Source organism: Phragmites australis, chromosome 1 (assembly GCF_958298935.1).
Source record: "Phragmites australis chromosome 1, lpPhrAust1.1, whole genome shotgun sequence".
Lineage (NCBI taxonomy): Eukaryota > Viridiplantae > Streptophyta > Magnoliopsida > Poales > Poaceae > Phragmites > Phragmites australis.
The window spans coordinates 45,883,006-45,904,029 of record NC_084921.1 but is presented as its reverse complement, the minus strand read 5'-3'; the positions used below and the strand labels follow the sequence as shown (position 1 = coordinate 45,904,029).

The 21,024-nt window shown below is 44.4% G+C and overlaps 1 protein-coding gene across 1 annotated transcript; it reads right to left on the bottom strand.

The window, feature by feature from the left end:
- Nucleotides 1–1,869: 1,869 nt before the first annotated feature.
- LOC133922403 (ethylene-responsive transcription factor 4-like) lies at nucleotides 1,870–2,986 on the bottom strand. Its single transcript, XM_062367732.1, has one exon. The coding sequence runs from the start codon at nucleotides 2,756–2,758 to the stop codon at nucleotides 2,051–2,053; it is 708 nt and encodes a 235-aa protein (XP_062223716.1). The 5' UTR covers nucleotides 2,759–2,986; the 3' UTR covers nucleotides 1,870–2,050.
- Between the last annotated feature and the right edge of the window lie 18,038 nt (nucleotides 2,987–21,024).

Here is a 21,024-nt window from a genome sequence, read left to right as displayed (position 1 = left end):
TAGTATAGTAGCATAAGTTATCGCAAAGATGTAGTGGTTGTCTATCTATAGTCCCAGTTTGTGTTAGTTACGTGTTCACAGAGTAGTACAGTTGGAGTAGCCGTAGCCTGTAGCATGCGCCGCATTAAGAATTAGGTGCACCAAGAAAACCAAACCATGCAGGCGAGCAGCAGTAGTAAAAGGACGGAAAGCGGCAACCTTCCGAAGGCGCGGCGCGCGGTGGGCCCCACGGCGAGGAGAAGCTGCCGCCGCGCGAATCACTGCTTCCTGATGCCCGCCTTCCCGCAGCGCCAGGCCCACAGCTGTCGACTGAGACCACTCCCGGTCCTCGCGCCGCATTCGGATGCGGCAACCCAGAACACGCAACACCCTCGCGGCCCAGCCACGGATCCGGCACGCCACCTACTGATCAGGGCCGCAGAGCGGGGCGCGCGCAGGGGATCAGCGGCCGGCATGGCGGGGCCGGCCGCCGCGCACATGTGTCCTGACGGGCCTTGCGCTCACGTTCACGTTATTCCAAGTCACGAGTAGGGATGACAACGGACAATGCTTTTCTATCTCTATTATCATTTAGTTATTAAGAGAAATTTTCTACTATTTTTATTTTTTTAAATATTATAGAGATCGAGTTTTTAATAAGAATATAAAATTGAATTATAATTAATTATTTTTACATACTAATAATATATTCGTAGTAAAAATAAAGAATTTATTAGTGTATAGGAGAGTAATTAATACAAGATGAATTAAATATCATAACTAGATAAAAACATAAGAATTTATCTCTCTTACGTAATAAAATATTCATATATATAATATTGAAGATATAACAAAGAGCGCAAACAAGAGCGTCTTTCTATTCATATAAGTTTGTGAGGATTAATTTTCATATACATATGAAAATATCCCCTAATAGGAATTGAAAAATTCTCTACAGGTTACAGAGCCATTGCCATCACGAGTGGAACAACGCAGCCGCAATTCATGTACGAATAGATCGACGGTTCGAGAGATCCAGACACCCCACCACGCTCGAGGAGTCGTCCCGTCCACACCTGCGTCCCGCCCGAAGCCCCACGACTCCGCTCCATCGCCTCTTCTTTTTCTTCTCAAAATGATCTACGTACGCCTGCTGTCTCCTCGACGCTGCCAGAGCGTGAAGGATTTGAAAATGTTTCTTCGCCGCAAATTGGCCACGTTGAGACCAATAAATTACTGTCGTTTTTCAGCGGGGAAAGGCGTGGAAACACGTAACGACGCTTCTTCCTCTGCCAACCTATCCAGAAAGGAGTACGTTGTTTGCCTCCAAATCGGACTGTATCCTCTGCGGTGGAGTTACCACTACAGAGACGCTACAATGATCTGCATTAGAATCATTTTTCAACCGTTGGATAAAAACGAACAGCTCAGATCAGATGATACTGATTTACAGTGAGTAATACAATGGTATAGTAAAACGGAACACTGTTACTAAAGGATATCGAACACTGTTTACCATCTCAACAGCACTGTAATATCACTGCAGTGATTCTCGATACAGTGGCACTATAGAGGATCCGTCCGTCCGAATCAACCTAATGGAGAACTGAAGCTTCGCCGAGTCATTAGCTCATGCAGAATGAGATGCGTCACTGACCGAACAATTAATCGTCGTGTCGCAGTGATGGCAACAAAATATTGAGGGCTGCAAGCACAGCGGCGCCAATTAATGACAACCTGCGTCTCGCAACCATGCGGGTGCGTCACCATTTTCGAAAGGAAAGATGGAAAAGCGTCGCATGATGCTTTTATGTGCAGATTTCTTTGGGAAAGCTTTCTGAGTAATAATCCTCATACTAATCAGAAGAAATACACCGGGTTGATCTGTGCTTAGACAAACGAACAGATCTCATACCAATTCCGTCCTCAGCGGAAAAACTATTTACACAAGGCTCCTCCGTCTCCCACAGGCTACTAAACAAAAATACAGGAAGAGGACCGAAACAAATATGTAATACTCCTCAAGGCAAAAGAGAAACTAGTAAGTCGTCAGCTAAAAACTCCGGTGGGCCTAGTTCTCCGCCGCCGGCGGCCAGTTCAGATCCAGGTCGAAGGCGACCTGCTTGTTGGCGGTAACCGCCGGTGGCGAAGGTGTGTGATCAACCACCGACGAGGAGTCGGAATCGCTCTGCGCGACAGCTGCAACGGTGACCGGCGGCGCTACCTTGAGCATGCGGTAGCCGGCCGCGGCGGCCGCGGCAGCTGCCGCATGCTCGTAGAAGAAGTACGGATGCGGTGCCGGGCGAGCGACAGGGTAACCCTTGAAAGGAAACCTCATGCCACCGCCGGCGACCGCCCGGTGGAAGATATCGAGATCGAGGGCTGGAGGCAGCGGCATGGCCTGCATAGGCGCCTGGACACCGCAGCCGCTGCCGCCTCCGATAGACTCCACGGTGCTGTTACTGCTCGGGCTGCCGCCGCCGGTGGCGACGGGGCACTGGGACGGAAACGGGAAGTTCGTCTTGGCCTTGGCGCCGCGGAACTCGCGGGCGGCGGTGTCATAGGCACGGGCGGCCTCCTCGGCCGTGTCGTACGTGCCCAGCCACACGCGGCTCTTCTTAGCCGGGTCACGGATCTCCGCGGCGTAACGTCCCCACGGGCGCTTCCTGACACCTCTGTAGTGCGGCCCCATGCCCGCGCCTCCTGCACCACCGCCGATGCCGAGACCGAGTCCGGTGACCGGCGGCACCGGCGACTTCTCCGCCGCCCTGGGCACCATGGTTGGTGTACAAGTGGCGTGTGTGTGTGCTGATCTTTCTGTTCAGCGAGGTGCTGTGGTGTGTGCCGTCTAGGATAAGGAGAGAGGGAGGGGGCGCCATTTATAGAGGGGCGAGGGGTTAAAATAGGGCAGCAAGTAGGGGGAAAGCGGGGGCGCGAGTGGTGGAGCGGCGAGAAGGAATAAAACTCGGCGCAGTCAGCGAGCGGTTTGACTGTCCTCTCTCCTTGCCGCCGCCCCTCGTCTTTAGCGAGGCGGCACTTAAATTAGGCAGCAGTTTTTCCGCTTCGGCCACCGGCCGGCCAGCAAAATTACGTAACGTATGGCAGGTGTTACGGGTGGCGTTTTCCTTTCAGGTACCCGTAGTTTGTATGGCTTTGCGCAAAAGTTGCCGGTCTTCTTCCCTAGAGTGACTCAGGTTTTACTGCACCAACAGTCGGTGTCATCGACTCTTCACAAATTCGAGCTTTCTGACAAGGGTATGGAAGATAAAGCTAATTAAAGATATAGCCGTGCATCCCTCTCAAGGACTATTTGAGAGGCACAGATATGTGTTGCAGTAGCAGAGTCAATTGAGTAGAGTTATTGCCTTAATAAGGGAGAAAAGCCGTCTCAGTTTGGACCTCTCGACCTGTCAACACACATAAGCTTAAAAAGAAAACTGATAAAGCCAAAAAAGAAGAAAAAAGTTAAGTACCAAATTATGGTCGTAATTTATGATAAAGACTTTATATTTTTTGCGAAAGGGGTACGTATTAAATTAAAACCTTTAGCAACCGTGCATCCTTTTACATCCAGGATCCTAAACAACATTAAAAAAATTAAAGTACATTGAGGTCCATAGTGTCATCTTCTTCGCATCTGACTCCTTCCGTCGAGCAACACACCGTTGTGACGATGCAAAGCAATGCGACTCAATGAAGGTTGAGACCATACCTCCTGCTGATCTGAACGAAGAAGCCCAAGCTTTGAGAAACTGAAAGATCCAGCACCACCGAACCGCCTCGATGGCGCATCTACCGCTGTGAACAAACATCAACATCTTCACCGCTAAAATCAGCAGAGGAACACCATGACTGGCGCCACCATTCCCAACGACACCGAAGGTAGAGGCCCAGAACCAAGTTTTGCCGTCGCCAGAGCGAAACCCGATGAACCAAAACTCACAAACAGAAAAAAAAAAGGGTATCGACATCACCACCCCCAATTGCAACATGCTAATCCACACATACCTCAAAAACCTCCCAGAACCAACACCGAAGAAGAAGCGACCATCATCGCCGTCACTAGAGCCAACTCGGAGGAGCAAAATCATGGGCGACTGCCAGAACGACGCCACCAAGACAACCCTAACAAACTATCTAGTCCATCTTGCTACTATTCTACATAGCTGAACAATGATAGCTAGGCCGCCCTATGCCTCCGACGCCGAGGAGGACGCCGGAGTGGAGGGTGTCGACCAAATTGAGGCTGGATTTGCCGTCGCCCCTTTGTTCGCCTTTCTACTACTGTAGTAGAGAAGAGTCGAGAGAGCACCAAGAGGTGGATGTCATTAGGATAAGGACTTTAGGTCCCATTGATTTCCTGACAAAGGCAAAAAGCCCTCTTCAATGGAAGAAGCAAACATGAGGTGATGCTATATTTATAAATCATATACATATGACTTAGATATTTACCGAGTCGTGCTTAAACAGGTGGAGAAGAATTTGAAGACAAAGCCTTCAAGTATGACTTTTGACTCTAAACCTCAACATCGCAAGGAACATGGGGAGGACAAAGATGTGTCATTCTAGAATAGTGAACATACCAGCAACCATATGTTCGAGGGGATCTGCTACCTATGAGTCAAGGCAACAATACAAGTGTTTCGAGCAAGAGGTTTGTGCCAAAACATCTTCTATACCAAAGGTTCTCAAGTAGTCGGACATCCCAATCCAATTCGCTAGAACGATTTTCCCAATTCGACCAGCCACCCTGATCCTTACCCAATTATGGTTGAGCCAACCATCAATAATTGCTAGGTGAACCGAGTTCTTATCGATGGTGGAAGTTCTTTAAATATTTTGTTTATTAGATATTTGGATACTATACGGGTATAAAGAACAAAGATCTAGCCGATGAAACATGTTTTTCATGCTATAGTTCTGGGATCTTTGGCCAAACCTATCCGCCAAGTCTCGCTCCTCGTTACCTTAGGACACTTGCAAATTTCTGAACAAAGAAGATCCCTCGAGTTTCTTAAGATTAGATCCAGATACGTTTCCATTAAAATTATATTTTCTTAAGATTAATTAAGATAAGATATGGCGTATGTCTATTGCCCTAAAGAATGCCTAAACCTGTATAACTTCTAAGAATAAATTACTCTTGTGCCACTGAAAATTCATCCATTCCTTTGATATGGACCCACATGTCATTGACACATTTAGTGGTATATAAGGGAATGGATGAACTTTCAATGTCACAAGAGGAATCCTCTCAATATCTTATGTTATGTTCGTCGATACATACAATTAATAACTAAGTATCCCGATTTTAAATTAATATTTACATAATAGACTTCACCTATCGTCGACAAAATATGACTTTGTTGTTCTATAGGCGAGTGAAACATAGCTTCTTGCTGATGTGATACCAAAGAATCTCCGAAGTATTCAGAATAACATAACATATTTACGTCACTATATGTTAAAACTTTTGTAAGCTAAAAAGGGGTGGACACACTATGTATGTAGGGTATGCAACCACGTGATAAGAAATTTCACAACATGTTAAGTATATGGAGCATTTATTAAACATGTATGTCAATAGAGAACAAACTAGTTTCAAATCACTTATTCTTCTCCCCGGTCCCGAGGTGAGGACCTCTGCTTCGTCGTGGGGCTATTCATGTGCCATGTCACCATCACCGACCCCAAGGTCGTGAGGGGGTCCGTGCCGATTGGTGTCTTCGTTGCTGACCAGACCTTTGGCCTTGGGCCGAGGTCCTCCCTGTGCAGCAGCTAGCCTCCGTCGTGCCCGCGTCGTGTCATCCAACATCCGCTCGTGTCGTCCTCCTCTGTCATGTCACTGTCGGGGGTGATGGACGCGGAGTCGGTGGTTGGGGCTTCGTGTTGGTGACGACCATGCGTGTGCTGGCGGTCCAACGGGTCTTTGGCCAGTGGTGGGACCGACCTGGCGCCCGTGGGTGTGCCCTAGGGCAACCCAGATCCGCATGTTTCTTCACTCATCGGGTTGGCGGCATGGTGGCATGGCTGTCGTCGTCAGTGCTTTAACACGAGCCACTGCCATGATGCCCGATGTTGTGCCCCGAGCTCTGCTGCTAGCACCTCCGCCGCCTTGGTCTCGGTTGGTGGCTTTTTAGTTGCGAACAACAGCAGCTGTAGTTGCCGAGGTACGTCAGCGTGGTGGGTGGCCCGGCGGCTCGGTCAATGGCTCGATGGGTGGTCCATCAACACGGTGGCCGTTGGTGCGACGGTTCAGGGTGGGGGAGTCACAGGCATAGGCCCTGCTTCGGTTCTTACCGTGGCTAAGGTTGGTGATGCCTACGAGCACCATTCCCTCCCTAGAGGTGATCTCATGCTGACTTTCCTTTCTTTGTTTCCTCTGGGTGAAAACCCTGTTCGGGCTTCTGGACGGGCGATAGTGATGTTGGCGTCACTTCCTTCTTGAAGGCGTCGCCTCCAAGCTTCCCCCCGCACTCTTCGTCTATTTTGCCTTTTCTTTTGTAAGTTGACCCCTACGTTCTTTGATTGTCGTTGACTCCTCTTGATTGGCACCTCTCGACAGCGGTGTTGGTCCGATATGCGCTCCTCCGAAATGACGTGCTGCTAGCTTGGTTTGTGAGTTGAGGTACAGCGTGAAAGCTGAGCTTATATCGACCAAGAGGGGAGGTACGCGTGTAGGAGCAGAGCTCTGTTGACTGTTTAGAGTTTGAGATACGGTATGAGAGTAGAGCTTCGCCAACTAAGATAGCTGGGTATTGCGCGAGTTGAGTTAGGTTGGATTTCGCCGTTTGTCTGGCTGCGTCTTTTTGAGTTTGGTGTCGTCTGTTGATCAGAGTTCGTTTTGTCATCCTGTAGTTAGGTGCTAGTCTTTCTCTTTGAAATAGTGTATTTGTTAAGATTTTTAGATTCGATTTCCTTTTTAAACTGAATCAATTTTCTTCTTCTTTTTAATATATGCCCGGTTTGAGCTCTAGCTTGTCGGGATCTTTAAAAAGAATCGGCGAGACTGTGGTCTCTATTGTGCTGCAAATCTGTTCAAAACGATGGACCAAGAGGCTAATTTACCTGATGGGTGCTGAAACGCGTGGCTAACGCTTGGGCAAGGGCACGGAGCCAAAAACTGGGCACCCGAGGGTGAGAACGCAAATTCATCCGTTTTCCCGAAAGCGAAGGATGGCGAGCCGGACGCAAAGCCGCCGGTCGCGGGCCCCACCTGGAGCGGGGGAGGGAGCGGCATGCAACGCGGGCACGTCGCAGGCGCGCGCGCTGGCCCCGCGGCGAGGAAGACGACGCGTCACGATCCGTGCGTACCGAGCTGGGGCCACCAGGTCGAGGGGGGCGGCGTCGGCACTCGGCATCGGCAGCGCACGCAGCAGGCGAGCCGGGGCGTGGGGACACGTGGGGTCGCAGCGGCCTCCACCGCCACGCTGTCGTCCCATCCCTCCTGCGCTAATGGATCGTCGTCAACTTTAGGTAACAGCGCGCGGCGCGAGGAACCTTGTCGTGCGGGGAAACTTGGTGCCGCGTGATACGCCGCTCGCGGACGAGACTCGCTTCCGATTGGTGGGTGGAGCTAGTGGTTTTCGGGGTGGGGAAAACCCGTGTGTTGATGTCGCGGAAGGTGCGCCAATTTTTTGGCTTTCTCTCGGCTAGACGAACGGCACACGACATGATTATTCGTCAGCGGCTGATCGCGCGATGACATAATTTGAGCGAATTTTCAAGAGTAAAATGTTAATATTTCAGTTAAAAAATCCTGTTGAATCGAAAGTTTCACTCAATCTCAATAATTTGTCCAAACAAAGTGTAGGACATGTAGTTCAAAACACCCCCAATTTCATTATGTTCAAACGAATGGTGTTTAATAGTTAAAAAAAATACAAGAAGCTGTAGTATAAAGTTCTAAAGAAATCGTAACATACTGGAGCCCCTGATAGAAACCAAGTGTGATGGTAGATATTCGAAACTTGTAATAAACTCATGAAAAAAAATTGCAAGAAACTCTGGCGATCCATTTTAGATTTATGAAATATTTCAAATAAGTATAAATATGAAAATAGTATCCTCGATTTGTCCAAGAATACTCGAGAATATCATGACATTTAATTTTAGGAATTTTGTGTGCAGGATAATGAAGTCAGTTGCTTTGCTCACGTGGTATCCCAAACTTGCTATTGTGTGCGCCACCATCCTAGGTATACAACCAAATTGAAATGACATATACACAAATAATAAGTTTGGGATGGCACACTAGAACTCGGAATGTCATAGACACGGTTTGCAACACATGGAATTTGTGTGTGCCACCGGCCTCCAAGTGTCCTCTCTGTGTGCGCCAGCGACAAGTGGGATAATACACAAATAGAGAGTTTAAAATGACACTAGCAAAATAGCAAACTATTAATGGTATACACACAAACGTTTCTTTTATTTTTTTAATATATTCCTACGTATCAAAACGACCCTCTTTTTGAACTATCAACCGTGTCCCGAACAAAAGCACCCGCGGATCCGGCGATCCCCTGTGAATGAGACGGAGGAGCCACTTTTCAGCGCAACGACTAGTACAAGTTGAGCTCGTGAGGTCATATCCAGCAAGGAAAATAACCAGACGCCGAGGCGCGGAAGATCACATGACTGGCGTGGACGGACGGCCGCTAGCGCGGAGAAATTATTCAGTTTTCAGTTTCAGGAAAAAAAAAGAACGGAGAAATCAGTCAGGATCAGCGTGCGGCGCGGTGGGCCTGGTGGCGCAGTGCCCAAATGTCGGCATCGGCCGGCTCCGCGGGCGTGTTGTTCGGATCGCGGGTCCGTAGGGCACCCACCGGCCGCTGTACCCTTTTTATTTTTCGAGGCGCTCGGCCTAGACCGACAGTTCGTACAGCCGTCCCCCCACCACGCCACGCACAGCCACGCGCCGGTTGCCCGCGGATCGCGTGATGCCGCGCCGCTTCCGTCGCACGCTCTCGCTAGCGGCGGCACGGCCCCTTTCCTCCTGGACCGGCGAATTGCTGGACGCAGATCCAGCCGTGTACCAGGCGTCGCTGCCGTCTATTTATGCGTTGCATAGGACCACGGACGGGTGGTTGGCAGCTGCTTGCCGACACTGCAGCCACGTATGTTGCATAACACCTTTAAGACCAAAGGTGAGAAGGTTCTGTGTTGTATTACAAATGATACGTGATAGTTAGTTTAGTTGAAAATATTAGGGGTTAAAAATAAAATAAAGGAATTTTTTAAATTTTTTTTCTTGTTTAGATAGATATGAACTGAATAAATATATCTACCACTATTTTCTCGAGTAAACTATAAGAATCAAAGGGTGAAAAAGGAAATTCCATTAATAAAAATTCAGTGTTTATCATCATTAGTATAAGTTTCAGTAAAAAATGCTGTTTAGTCATAAAAATTTTTAAAATGAGAGAAAATTTGCTACTAAATTTATGATACAGGTAATTAGTTTTCTATTTATTTGACGGTTCAATATTTGCTCTGATAGTCATAAGTTATAGCCCTAGTATTAAATTTTTGCATCGGCTTGATAAGTCAAAGCATATGAATTTAACAAAATTATCATGAGTAACATTCGGTTAAATAATTTTAGCACGAATTAAACAAACCCAACAACTGGTTAAACTCTCTCTAAACCTCGCTAAATGAACGCTGTGGTAAGCCGAATGCGCGCGGAGCTTTTTCGTTCGATCGGCAGCTAGGATGCACCCCACTTTGGAGACGCAATTATTGAGCGAGGAATTCATGACGCCGAGGTGGAGTTGGGGCTGCGCCTGCCCCACGGCGCACTTGATTTGGATGGGACGCTGACTAATCCCGGACACGTCTGATCTGCGTAAACTAAATCTACAGTCACACGCTCCTATTGGTAGTATTAGACACTCAGACAGCGCCCACAAATTGCGCACGCACCTGATAACTACGTCCGGTGGGCCCCACAGCCCGGCCGCACCACAGCTGGCGAATGCGTAGCGGACGTACAAAATGACGGGATGAGAGAGAAAGCTGAAAAGGGAGACAGGAGAGACAGAGAGAGAGGCTGGTGCGGTGCCTTCTACGTGCCGCCCCTCCAAATCGGTAGTGGGATACTGGGAGGGGGGTCACGGGGCACGTGGGCCCTGAGGACGCGAACGGCGCGGCGCCAAGTGGAGATACGGACGGATCGCGGAAGGGATTGCCCGGCGCCCGCTTTGTTTGTTTATTTTGGTGGGCGGGCGAGCGAGCGATGGCGACAGGCGGCGGCCGGGCGGGTGGGCGGCGTGGAGCGCGCGGCGCGGAGTGGGGGGATCGGGCAGCAGGGACACGTCTCTGCCCGCGCCGTGCTTACCAGGTCCAAGTCGTTGTCTCCTCCGCGCCCACTTGACGACGTCTCCACCGGCTGCTGCTGCTGCGTAGACGCGGTTTGGCTGGCGTAACGATCTCGCCGTACTCGTATTTCGTTTCGGAACATGACGACGGCGGAGGGGTGTGTGGGTACCATTCTCTGGACGGACACGGTAGCGGCACGATCTCAACCTGTCTTTGGACGCGGTGACCAGTGAATCGTCCTAAAACCCAGCCTTTTCAGTTCTAGTTCACTTTTCATTGGACTTGTAGTTTATTTCGCATTCATATTCGTCAATCAAAAGAACCAGAACGAGTCAATAGATTGGTCAAGCCAGCCTACTCTACTTGGAACCAACCTATTGTGGTCTTCTACCATCGAGGTAAGCTTGAGCGGGCCTGCCTGCTAGGCTTGAGCTAGGTGTACAAGCACGAGCGAAGCCTAATTTGTCCTTCAATCCGAGGGCGAGGCTCAATCTCAGCTTGACAGCCACGCTTCCAATGTAAAACCTTGTGTAAGCAACTCGACGGTGCTTGAGCAAGATTGAGTTCCGCCTGAAAAAAATAACTATATTTCAATATAATATCTTGTACAAAACCTCGTCCAAAACTTTGAGAGAAATTGTGGGTAGAAATTATGAAGGAGTAAGTTGAGCCTGAGCCACACTATTCGAGCTTGAAGCTCTTTGGGCTCATGTTTTGGCTTGTTTTGAGCTTTTCTTATGATCCTAGCCGTGATTATTAACCAATCAATGCTCCATAAAGTTACTAAGGCCGTGTTTGTTTGAGCTTCTGCTTTTGAGCTTCTGCTTTTTGAGAAAAGTTACTACTACCTGCTTTTATTGATAGCATATGACAGGTTCTTACATCCACCCGATGGGGACACCAGCTAACCTTCTACACCACACAAAAGCTGTACCATACAGGATATGTAACTACTTAGGGATAAATGCAAACCCCCCCCCAAAAGTCACTTGGATTTTGACTTTCCTCCCCAAAAGTTGTTTTGTTGCAAAAAACCCCCCAAATGTTTGATTTTGTTGCAAAAACACCCCCAAAAATTCAAATTTTTTTAAAAAAAATCACAAAAAATTCTAAAAAAAACTAGAGACAATTATAAGAACTTTTGTGAAATTTGTTTTAAAAAATAATATCCTTTGCATCATATTTCATGGAGAGTAAGTTTGAAAAAAAGAAAAACTTGCAACTCATTTATTAATTCGAGTTAAATGCATAGTTAATTATTTACTAATCCAAAAATCATGAAACAAAATTTTCTAGTCTTCTTACATGATCCTCTATCTTGTAAAAATACATGAAATCTTGAATTAGTTATTGTAACGTGCAGAATTGAGTAAATGTGTTACAGATAGATTAATTCATAACTAATCCATAACACCCCCAAAATTAGTGAAACCACTTTTATTAGTTTACTTAAACAATTATTTGTGTAGGAAAAATAATGGTAGACATGAAAAAGTTAAAATAACATGAGTTAATAAATGAGTTGCACATTTATCTTTTTTTTTCCAAACTTCCTCTCCATGAAATATGATGCAAAGGATATTATTTTTGAAAACAAATTTCACAGAAGGTCTTAGAATTGTCTTTAGTTTTTTTTAGAATTTTTGAATGATTTTTTTAGTTTTTTAAATTTTTAGGGGGTTTTTTGCAACAAAGTCAAACTTTTAGGGGGTTTTTTGCAACAAAATAACTTTTGGGGGGGAAAGTCAAAATCCAAGTGACTTTTGGGGGGGGGGGGGGGGGTTTGCAGTTTTCCCAACTACTTATATTGTAGCACGTTGAAGCTCTATCAAAGGGTATTGTAGCACGTACTATGAAGACGGCTTGAACTATAGATCTTTGGTAGGATAACCTAAACAATGTAATGGAAAAAGATCCCTAGACTCGTTTATCCAAATTCATAGGTGAATTTCAATCCGGTGGAGCACTCCTGAGTGTTCCCTTTCAAATTCTCATGTTAATCATGTTTCCAGACTGCTTCTATAACTAGTTTCACTAACTACGGCTAGGTTATTTTCCTCGTCGAACTTCCTGAAATTTGATTGTGCTCGACCAAAACCAAGGAAAGATTTTGATGGCCCATGAATAAGGTAGAGACCGCTGGCCTTGCGTGCTAGCGTATATCACAACTCACATGCATCTCAAAATTGGTCCATGTTGCGTATACGGGCCAGGCCTCATGTGGCCTAGAAGGCGCCTGGTGCTCCTTTCAAGTTTGGAGCAGTCCTAAGCATACCTAAATGTGGACACTGAATAACCAGCGTTACAAGATGCGTCCATGAACCCCGATAAAAAAAGAGATGTGTCCATGAACCCCGATTAAAAAAAGGAGAGATACGTCCATGGTGCCCTCGCGTAGACCTTGCGAGGAGTATATTGCGTAGGATAAATTTATCAGAACACCAATACCTGCAGTTTCATATATGCAGGAAGGATCGATGAAACACCACAATCCATCTGTGAGAAGGCAACCTGCAAAAGCTTGAGAATTACGATGGTAAGTGGGAGGTCCTAGCTACTGATTTGGGGGCGAAAACTGATCTTCTGTCTCTTGCATTGTCAATCCTCGCTGCAGAACAGGATCATCTTTTGCAACTTGCCGGTAATAGCAGGTCATTTACTCATTTACTGCAAAATGAATTAGAGAATATCGAACAAAACGGTAACATGCAGTTAGTTGGAAAGTAAATGGATAATCAATTTGAGCACGTGACGCAGTGGAGAAATCAGGCCATTAAGGATCAAGGTACCCCTGAAGAAGTGGACCAAAGTGCTGCAGCTAATTTACATAGGACGAAGAGGTGCTCATCTACCGTCTACCATGTGAAAGTAAATTTTATAGTATACTATTTAGAAAGATTTTTATGAGATCTTATCCATATTACTCATCTTGTGATCTAATAGTTGGATTAAAGAGAAAAAAGAGGAAGTAGACACGTATTATCACAGGAGAGATAGTCTTTCGTAGGATAGAGTGCTATAAAATTTACTTCCCTACCACGTGAACTCAATCTATCTGCTTAGAAACTCCGCATCAAACTCTTCATCCATGCAGCCACATCATGAGCAATCAGTCAGGTGAAAAAGACCTGGATTTTGGGCATGATTTTCTTGCGTTTCCAAAATATTGTCAAGAAATCAAACATAGCGTAGAACTAGCAGTTCGATATTCCTAAAATCAAACAGAATGAAAATGAAGAAAACATTGAAAAAGCAATTATACTAGCAAACATAGTTGTTACGACGACGTGGCGAGACGTGACGACCTACCACCTTCACAACTTTTCAACGCCATGGCGTGCGACGTCGCGACGCCATACACATATTGGCGTGATGACTACACACATCATAGTATATGATAGTATGAAATTATATTAGCAAATGACAATGTAAATGCAGCTCAAAAATGGTAGTCTAGGATTTTAGTAAATCGAAATACTAGTAATGTAATAGCTGATTTACTTTTTTGTTTTTGTTTTTTTCAGTGAACAATTGATCATCTTACATGAGGGACCCATACTTCATGCACTCAAAAACTCAGCACAGCATGCACAACATGACACCATAGCTTCATTCTTATCCCCTCTCTCTCTCTCTCGACGTGGGCGGTGGCAGGTGGGCGTGGAGCTCGGGCGGGTGGATCTGAGCATGAGAGCGCCGCGGCGGACGAATTTGAGCACGGGCGCTGCCGCAGCAAGCAAATCTGTGCCTGGGCGACAGACACCATACAAGCCAGCGCCGTGGCAAGGTCCAGTTCGATATGGCGATGCCATGAAAACTATGCTAGCAAACATCCATGCATAGTGCTTGACTCCTTGTAATTACACAGCTCCACTCCCCACAAACATGTCGTGTGTTATATAATTAGATGAACGAAAGCTCCCACAGCCAAAGACATTATCATTTGACAGGGGAACAAAATGTCCTATTAGCTATAATAGTACCTACCATGTTAGCTACAGTAGCAAACAACATCAAGTGTTTGTTTAAGTAATCATCCATATGCATGTCCACAAATCAAAAGATCATTGCAATACCTGATAGTGGAGCAAAACGCCTTACCAGAGCATTCATGCTATGCCAAGCTTTGCCACTCATGAAATTACCAACCTAGATGCGAGACAAATGGCCATAACAATTTCATTGCATGAAAACACTGCTAATATACTACGTAAAAGATGAAAACATACCAGATTGTTTTCCCATGCATGACTAAAAGCATATCATATTTTGAACAGAGAGGGAAAACCAAAAGTAAGCGATGCCCTATTACTACAGTCACCAATGGTACGAAAATAGAAATATGAGTTGCCTACACATGTTGAAGATACAAGGCAAAATACTTATTCATTGGTTGATACCAATTGCATGCTCTACTGATGTGTTAAAGCAACCTCCTATCAAATCATTTATCACAGGAGCATTTGAATATCAACACATATTTTTGCATAATCCTTACTGGTCAATATGAAAACATATTGTCATAGACAAATTTTAGTATATGAGTACATTTCACACCTCGAATTCATTAAAATGGTTTCCAACCATGATGTAGTTATACTGGACCAATTCCAAGTAGCAGCATGGTAACAATCTCTAGTAGGGACTGGGAACCAGTAATATGCTAATATGGTTGCGAGAAAAACTTTTCCATTGTTAGAATGTATTTACATTTGTTGGAATGTAGGACAATAATTTAATTTGTCTCCCTCGGAAAAAAAAAATGACTAAATTTATTTTAAAGTATATGTTTGCTATTTGCCACTTTTGGGTCAAGTTTTCATATAAGGAAGCAGAAGGCCAATCTAAAAGGGACAATACTATGATTTTCTTTTTTAGGGGTAACAAGTCCTGGAGGTAGGGACACCATTCATTTATTTCACCAAAGTTCTATTCATCAAGTACCATCACAGTATAACTAAATAAATAAACACACCTTATATATTTTCTAAACATTTATATACCACAGATTTCCAAAATGAATAGCTTCCTTGACAACTATAATAAATCTTAAGAAATAATTAATGTAACATTTTTTAGTATATCTTATGTTTTTTTACTGTTTTCAAGATGCATAGAAACTCTTGGCAAACTTTAGGTGATTGTTTATTCTAAGACTACAAAAACATAAATGATTTTTTTTCTAAAAAAAATCCGAATACACTTTCAATCAAAATATCGATCAAGTATGATATCTTAAGCAGAACACTTGTACCACAATATGAACCTGCATTATTTACCTCCAAAACACTCCAACCAAACACATGAAATTGCAATTCTATCAATAAAATTAGAACTGAGTAATGAAATCAAGATAACATGCAAATATCTGAAACCATATAATGACTAGTCCCTGCTTAAAAAAATCAGACCTATATTCTACTCCAGTCATGGCACTATGAGTTAAGCACATTCATATTATGGCAGCCTCAAGCATATAGATTTGTCAACACATGGATTTCACATTGACAAGCCTTGGATGTACAAATGTCCCTTCCAAACCATCTCCGCATATTCCTGTAACAAGAGACATAAATTGTTAGGGACAATCGTTACATCTGTGTTAGACACATTCTTCCTTTTCTTTTCTTCGTGTGTGTGGGTGGGGGGGGGGGGGTTGTGTTTCCTTTTCTTTTCTTCGTGTGTGTGGGTGGGGGGGTTGTGTTTCACATAGTGTATCAAACAAATTGTACCTTCACAAGATCCTTGATTCTTTCTTGATTCCTAGATATATATCTTTTCATCAAACTTTCATTTGGTGGTAGATTATTACCATCAGAGGCAATGATTGTGTGAACTGACCTCCTGAACTACTAAGTTGCTCTTAGCTTCATTCAGAAACCCCACTCAAATAAGCTGTTACTAATTTCCTCACATGATTTGTCAACAGGTAACACCGGATTGCCTATAATCCATCGTTGTGATGTGAACAAACTGGTAAGCACATAATTGCGTTAGTATGGAAATGCATACAAATAACGCTTACCCACAACAAAGACTACAAAAAGAGAATATCTAGTATAGAAGCCATATGATTTGTTCTTATACAACTACTGAACTACATAGTGAGAGCAGTTAAGAGGAATCAATAAGAAAGTACTCGATGGGAAAACATATAATTTTCTTGTGCGTGCCTAAATGGGCTCAAGAACATATGAAATCAAGAGATCTAAAGTTTCCAGCCAGGTATAGACTGAGATATTCCGCCAAAAAAAAACAATTTGATTAAACCTGTATATGAAAGGGTACTCAAATAGGTATAGCAGCATCAGCCTATGTTTTTTATTTCCATCAGTTAGCTCGTTAAACTTCAATTACAAATAGTAAAGTTCCTTACATAGGTCAAATTATGGAAACGGAAACAACTAGATCAGCTTTCAGCACCACTAAGTCCTCAAAATTTAAAAAATGTATGACACACTAGTCTAGAACTTTTCCTCTGGAAACAGAAACAACTACGTCAACTTTCAGCACCACGAAGTCCTAAAAATTTTAAAAAATGTACGGAGCACTAGTCTAGAGCTGTTCTTGTGGAAATAGAACTAGGTAAACTTTCAGCACCACTAAGTCCTCAAAAACTTAAAAATGTATGAAGCACTAGTCTAGAACTGTTCCAACATAAATTCAAGTTTCGATCAAGCCAATATCAGGTTCCTATTTTCAGGACAGTATTCGAACATCGGAACAATACAGAGGTAAGATGATTCACTCCTACTTAAGGGAAAAACCCCACCGAGAAATGGATTATCGGCCACATGCACACATGGTGATGTAAGATATTGAATTCAAGGAAATAACATACCACATGGCAACTGGCATAAACTAGATGGATTAGCTTATGGTCAACTATAAGATTTGCCATAACTAGATGCACCTCCTACCAGAAGCATTCACTCTTTCATAGTATGCAACACATTATCACAACAGATTTTGGTAGGGAAGTCGCACACTATGACCTGGATGTACTGCACTATACTGAACAAATGGGTAGGGTATTGTCTAGCATAACCAGAAATAAAGTGGGGGGAGGGGTGGTAAAGAATTCACCAACTACATTTTTAGAAGACAAGAAAAAAGAACCGAAGTTGTACCGGTATTAGGTGCTAGCTTTTCATTACTAGGCGACCCTTTGAATTTTTAGTGTAGAATGAGCATATAAATGGGAAACAATTCAGAAGCATTTTCAGCAAGGTCTTGTTTGGATTGCATGAATTTCAAATGATTCCTTTAGGAATTATATTACTTCCCATGAAATTCCTGTGTTCGAAACGGAGCCTAAAATAGTTGTGTCATCCAACACTATGAAACAACATAAGAAAAACTAGATGTTGTGGTTTTCTCATCCTGAGGGATATCTTCCAGGAAAGAGGTTCACAAGGGCCAAGGAGGACGGTGCGCCACTGAGCACTGATAGAATGCTGAATTGATTTTTACATGTAAAAGGACCCTAATCACGTTATATCAGACAGGTTGTCCCCCTTTTTTTACTTGAAGCTCCGCCACTGCCTATGTTATAATAATAATAAAACAATCTGAACATTGATAACTCAACACACTTCAGTATAATATTGTGAAACTTTTTGAAGGAACATAATGTCACCAAACCCTAAAATAATATGCTGAAGTAAAAAAAAGGTTATCAAGCGAACTAGCCAAGGGCACAATGTGTCCACAGATATAATTGACAACATTTTATTCCAATTTCATCATTTCGTGACAGCCGGCAAGCAACATTGTTAAAGCATGACTTTCATCTTCATACAAGTGAACTCCACAACGAGCTATTACTTAATGAATGAATGCTACCCATGCATCGCACTATCCAAATATTGACAGATACCAATCAATTGCTTGTTTGAATAAAATAACTACTATTTCTCTAATCACCCACTGCCATAAATAATCTAATTTCCACTTGTTAAAACCAAAACTTATGCATCAATCTTCTTATACCATTATTACTTTTATTTGCCATAAATAATCTAATTTTCACTTGTCAAAACCATAACTTATGCATCAATCTCCTTATACCATTATTACTTTTATTTTGTTACTATTATTAGTACCTTTATTATCATTATTGTTTTCATATTATCTTTTTAGTTGGATCTTGTAGGTTTCATCTTTAGCCTACTCTAACTTGCTTGGGACAAAGGCTATTGTTGTTGTATTTGACGGGAAGCAAGAGGAATAATTGACCTCGCACTCAACATATCTATGCCATCTCATAACATTAGCTTGGAGAACAATTTGTTTTTACAAACTAGCTGGGTGTCCATATGTTGCAATAGATCTAAACTATTATTTACAAGTCCAAAACTCTACCCCCTTACCTATTCATCATACACAAAATAATTATCCTCAAATCTTGATATTACATGTAAAACTTTCAACCGATCATCAAACCACCAAGATTCATATCACAAGGCACATAAATACAACTGTGCACAACCAAGTTGCTACAGAGAAATTGTCATGGTGGCATGCTGGACATGATGCCCTGTGCTGGCTATGATGTGCGTGGCCTTGTGTTCAACTTCATTTTTAATGTTGCCACTGGTGGGCCTGTACATTCCCTCTCCCTTTCTTTCATGAACATACCCTCCTTTTATTAATTAAAATCACAGTAGGGGCCTCCCCTCCTGTTTTGGTTAAAAAAAATACAAATGTGCTCATATAATTTTATTCTTCCAATTCTCCATAGAGGATCCTTCATGGAACATGCACAAATCAACACACAAAAGATCCTCCAAGATGAATGTGGGAGAACCTAACATCACAACCACCACCAACTCAATTTTTTAAGAAGTATAAAGTTGCATACATTACTGTCTCAAGCGATAGGTTATGAAAAAGACTAAATCCTTGATTAGCACAACCACATTGTGATCACTGGATTGTGAAATAGTGTATGTGGTATTAGCAATCAAAGTAAACACAATAGGTCAAGTTATCATTTGCAGTCTCGTCCAACAAAATTAGTAAAAAAACTAATGATACTGCTAATTCCCATTAATATCTCATCCTTGAAACTCTTGAGACTCTAGCTAGGAGCATGAGCAGAAGCAAATTGTAATCTTGATGTTTGACAACAGATATTTTCAGACAGAATCAACATATGTCATGTGCCACACTAACTGCACTATGTTGCTTTAGTAAGGCACTGCACCCCAGTTCAACTACCCCCATCATCATAACCTATCACTGTGATGTAGAGCTCAATCTGTCTTATGGCAATTAGTTGTGGACAAACACGTCGTCAAATGGTGTTTGCTTTTAGGAATATAGAGCCTTTATCCATTATGTATAGGTTAAATTATTAGAGTCATTATTCTGTACTCCTTATGTACTCTATATATTGCTCATAGAGACTACTATTGAATACAAGTTACCGCAACTCGTCCTACCTAGATTTTTTTTTCTATCTCTTCCTCCGGCTGCTCTTCTTCATGTTGCCACCGAGCTTCTCTCGCTGTGGCTCATGCCGCCCTGCTTCACCCGTGTGGCTCATCGTCCGTCAAGGCCTCCTTTCACGCCCTGCGGCACCCATTCGCCGACACGGGCACCGTTCCCGCCCTCCTGTCTGAGCCGCCTCCTAGGCTGGTGCTCCTAGGTCAGTCGGCCTTCCCCTTCGGACTCCCACCTCCTTGCAGGCCACCCACCCAGAGTTCCCATCCCCAATCTAGACTCCTGCCTGGATCTCCCGTCGCCCGACAACTCATGCCTCGGTCGGCCTTTCCCTTCGGACTCATGTTGCCTTGTTGTCCACCCGTCGCGTCCCCACTCTGTCATGTCAACGTCACCAAGCTCGCCCTCTGTTGCGCATGGGTATCTGTCGGAGAGTGAACTCCTGTCGCAGGGATCCCGAGAGACCCCCTTTTTAGAGATTCGACCGGGGGGATGATCCTGGAAAAGCTTATGTGGGAAAAAATCGGGAACGGAAATAAATGCGATGGCTGGTGGGAGACGATCACCCTAATGCAAGGAAAAGTGGGTACGCCGGGTTTTAGACAGGTTTGGGCCGCACGGAGGCGTAACACCCTACTCCTGTATGAGCGCTATATTTATCCTTGAAGGGGATTCTTCAAGGAGATATCTGGTTCTAAGGGGAGAACTGTTTACAAAGAGCTTGAGGCTCTTCTGTTCTAGCTTAACTTGAGCTGGTTCGAGTGTCTGTCGATCTATCTTTGGCCTGGTTCGCCGGAGATTGTTGGTTGTCTGGTCTCTTGGCCGTCTTGTGGTCGGGGGCTCTTTTTTTGCTCTCCCTTTTTAGTGTTCTCCATCCTTTCCTTTTATAGGCGCGCCGACCTCAACATATCCTGAATGGGAAAGAGGGGACGTGAATGCCAAGGTGCCACGGAGAAGGGCGTAATCATTTCATCTTGGCGAAGTGACAGGGGCGGTGGAGAAAGGCGGCGCGCATTCGACCACCAGCCGCTGCGGAAGCCTCGGGGCGCCCTAAAAGGGGCCCACCGGGCAGCCTCAGAGGTGCCCAGTGCGCCCACCCTGTCTTGTTATTCTGCCAGGGCAGGGTGGCAGGCGGAGCGCTTCGATTCTGGCAACGTTATCCCGAGGCACCTGGATGAAACGGGACGGGACCCGTGCATTTAATGGACCCACGGCCCCCTGCCCGTGCATGGCAGGGTCTGACACTGGGGCGTGGGCAGCTGAGAATGTCAGGAT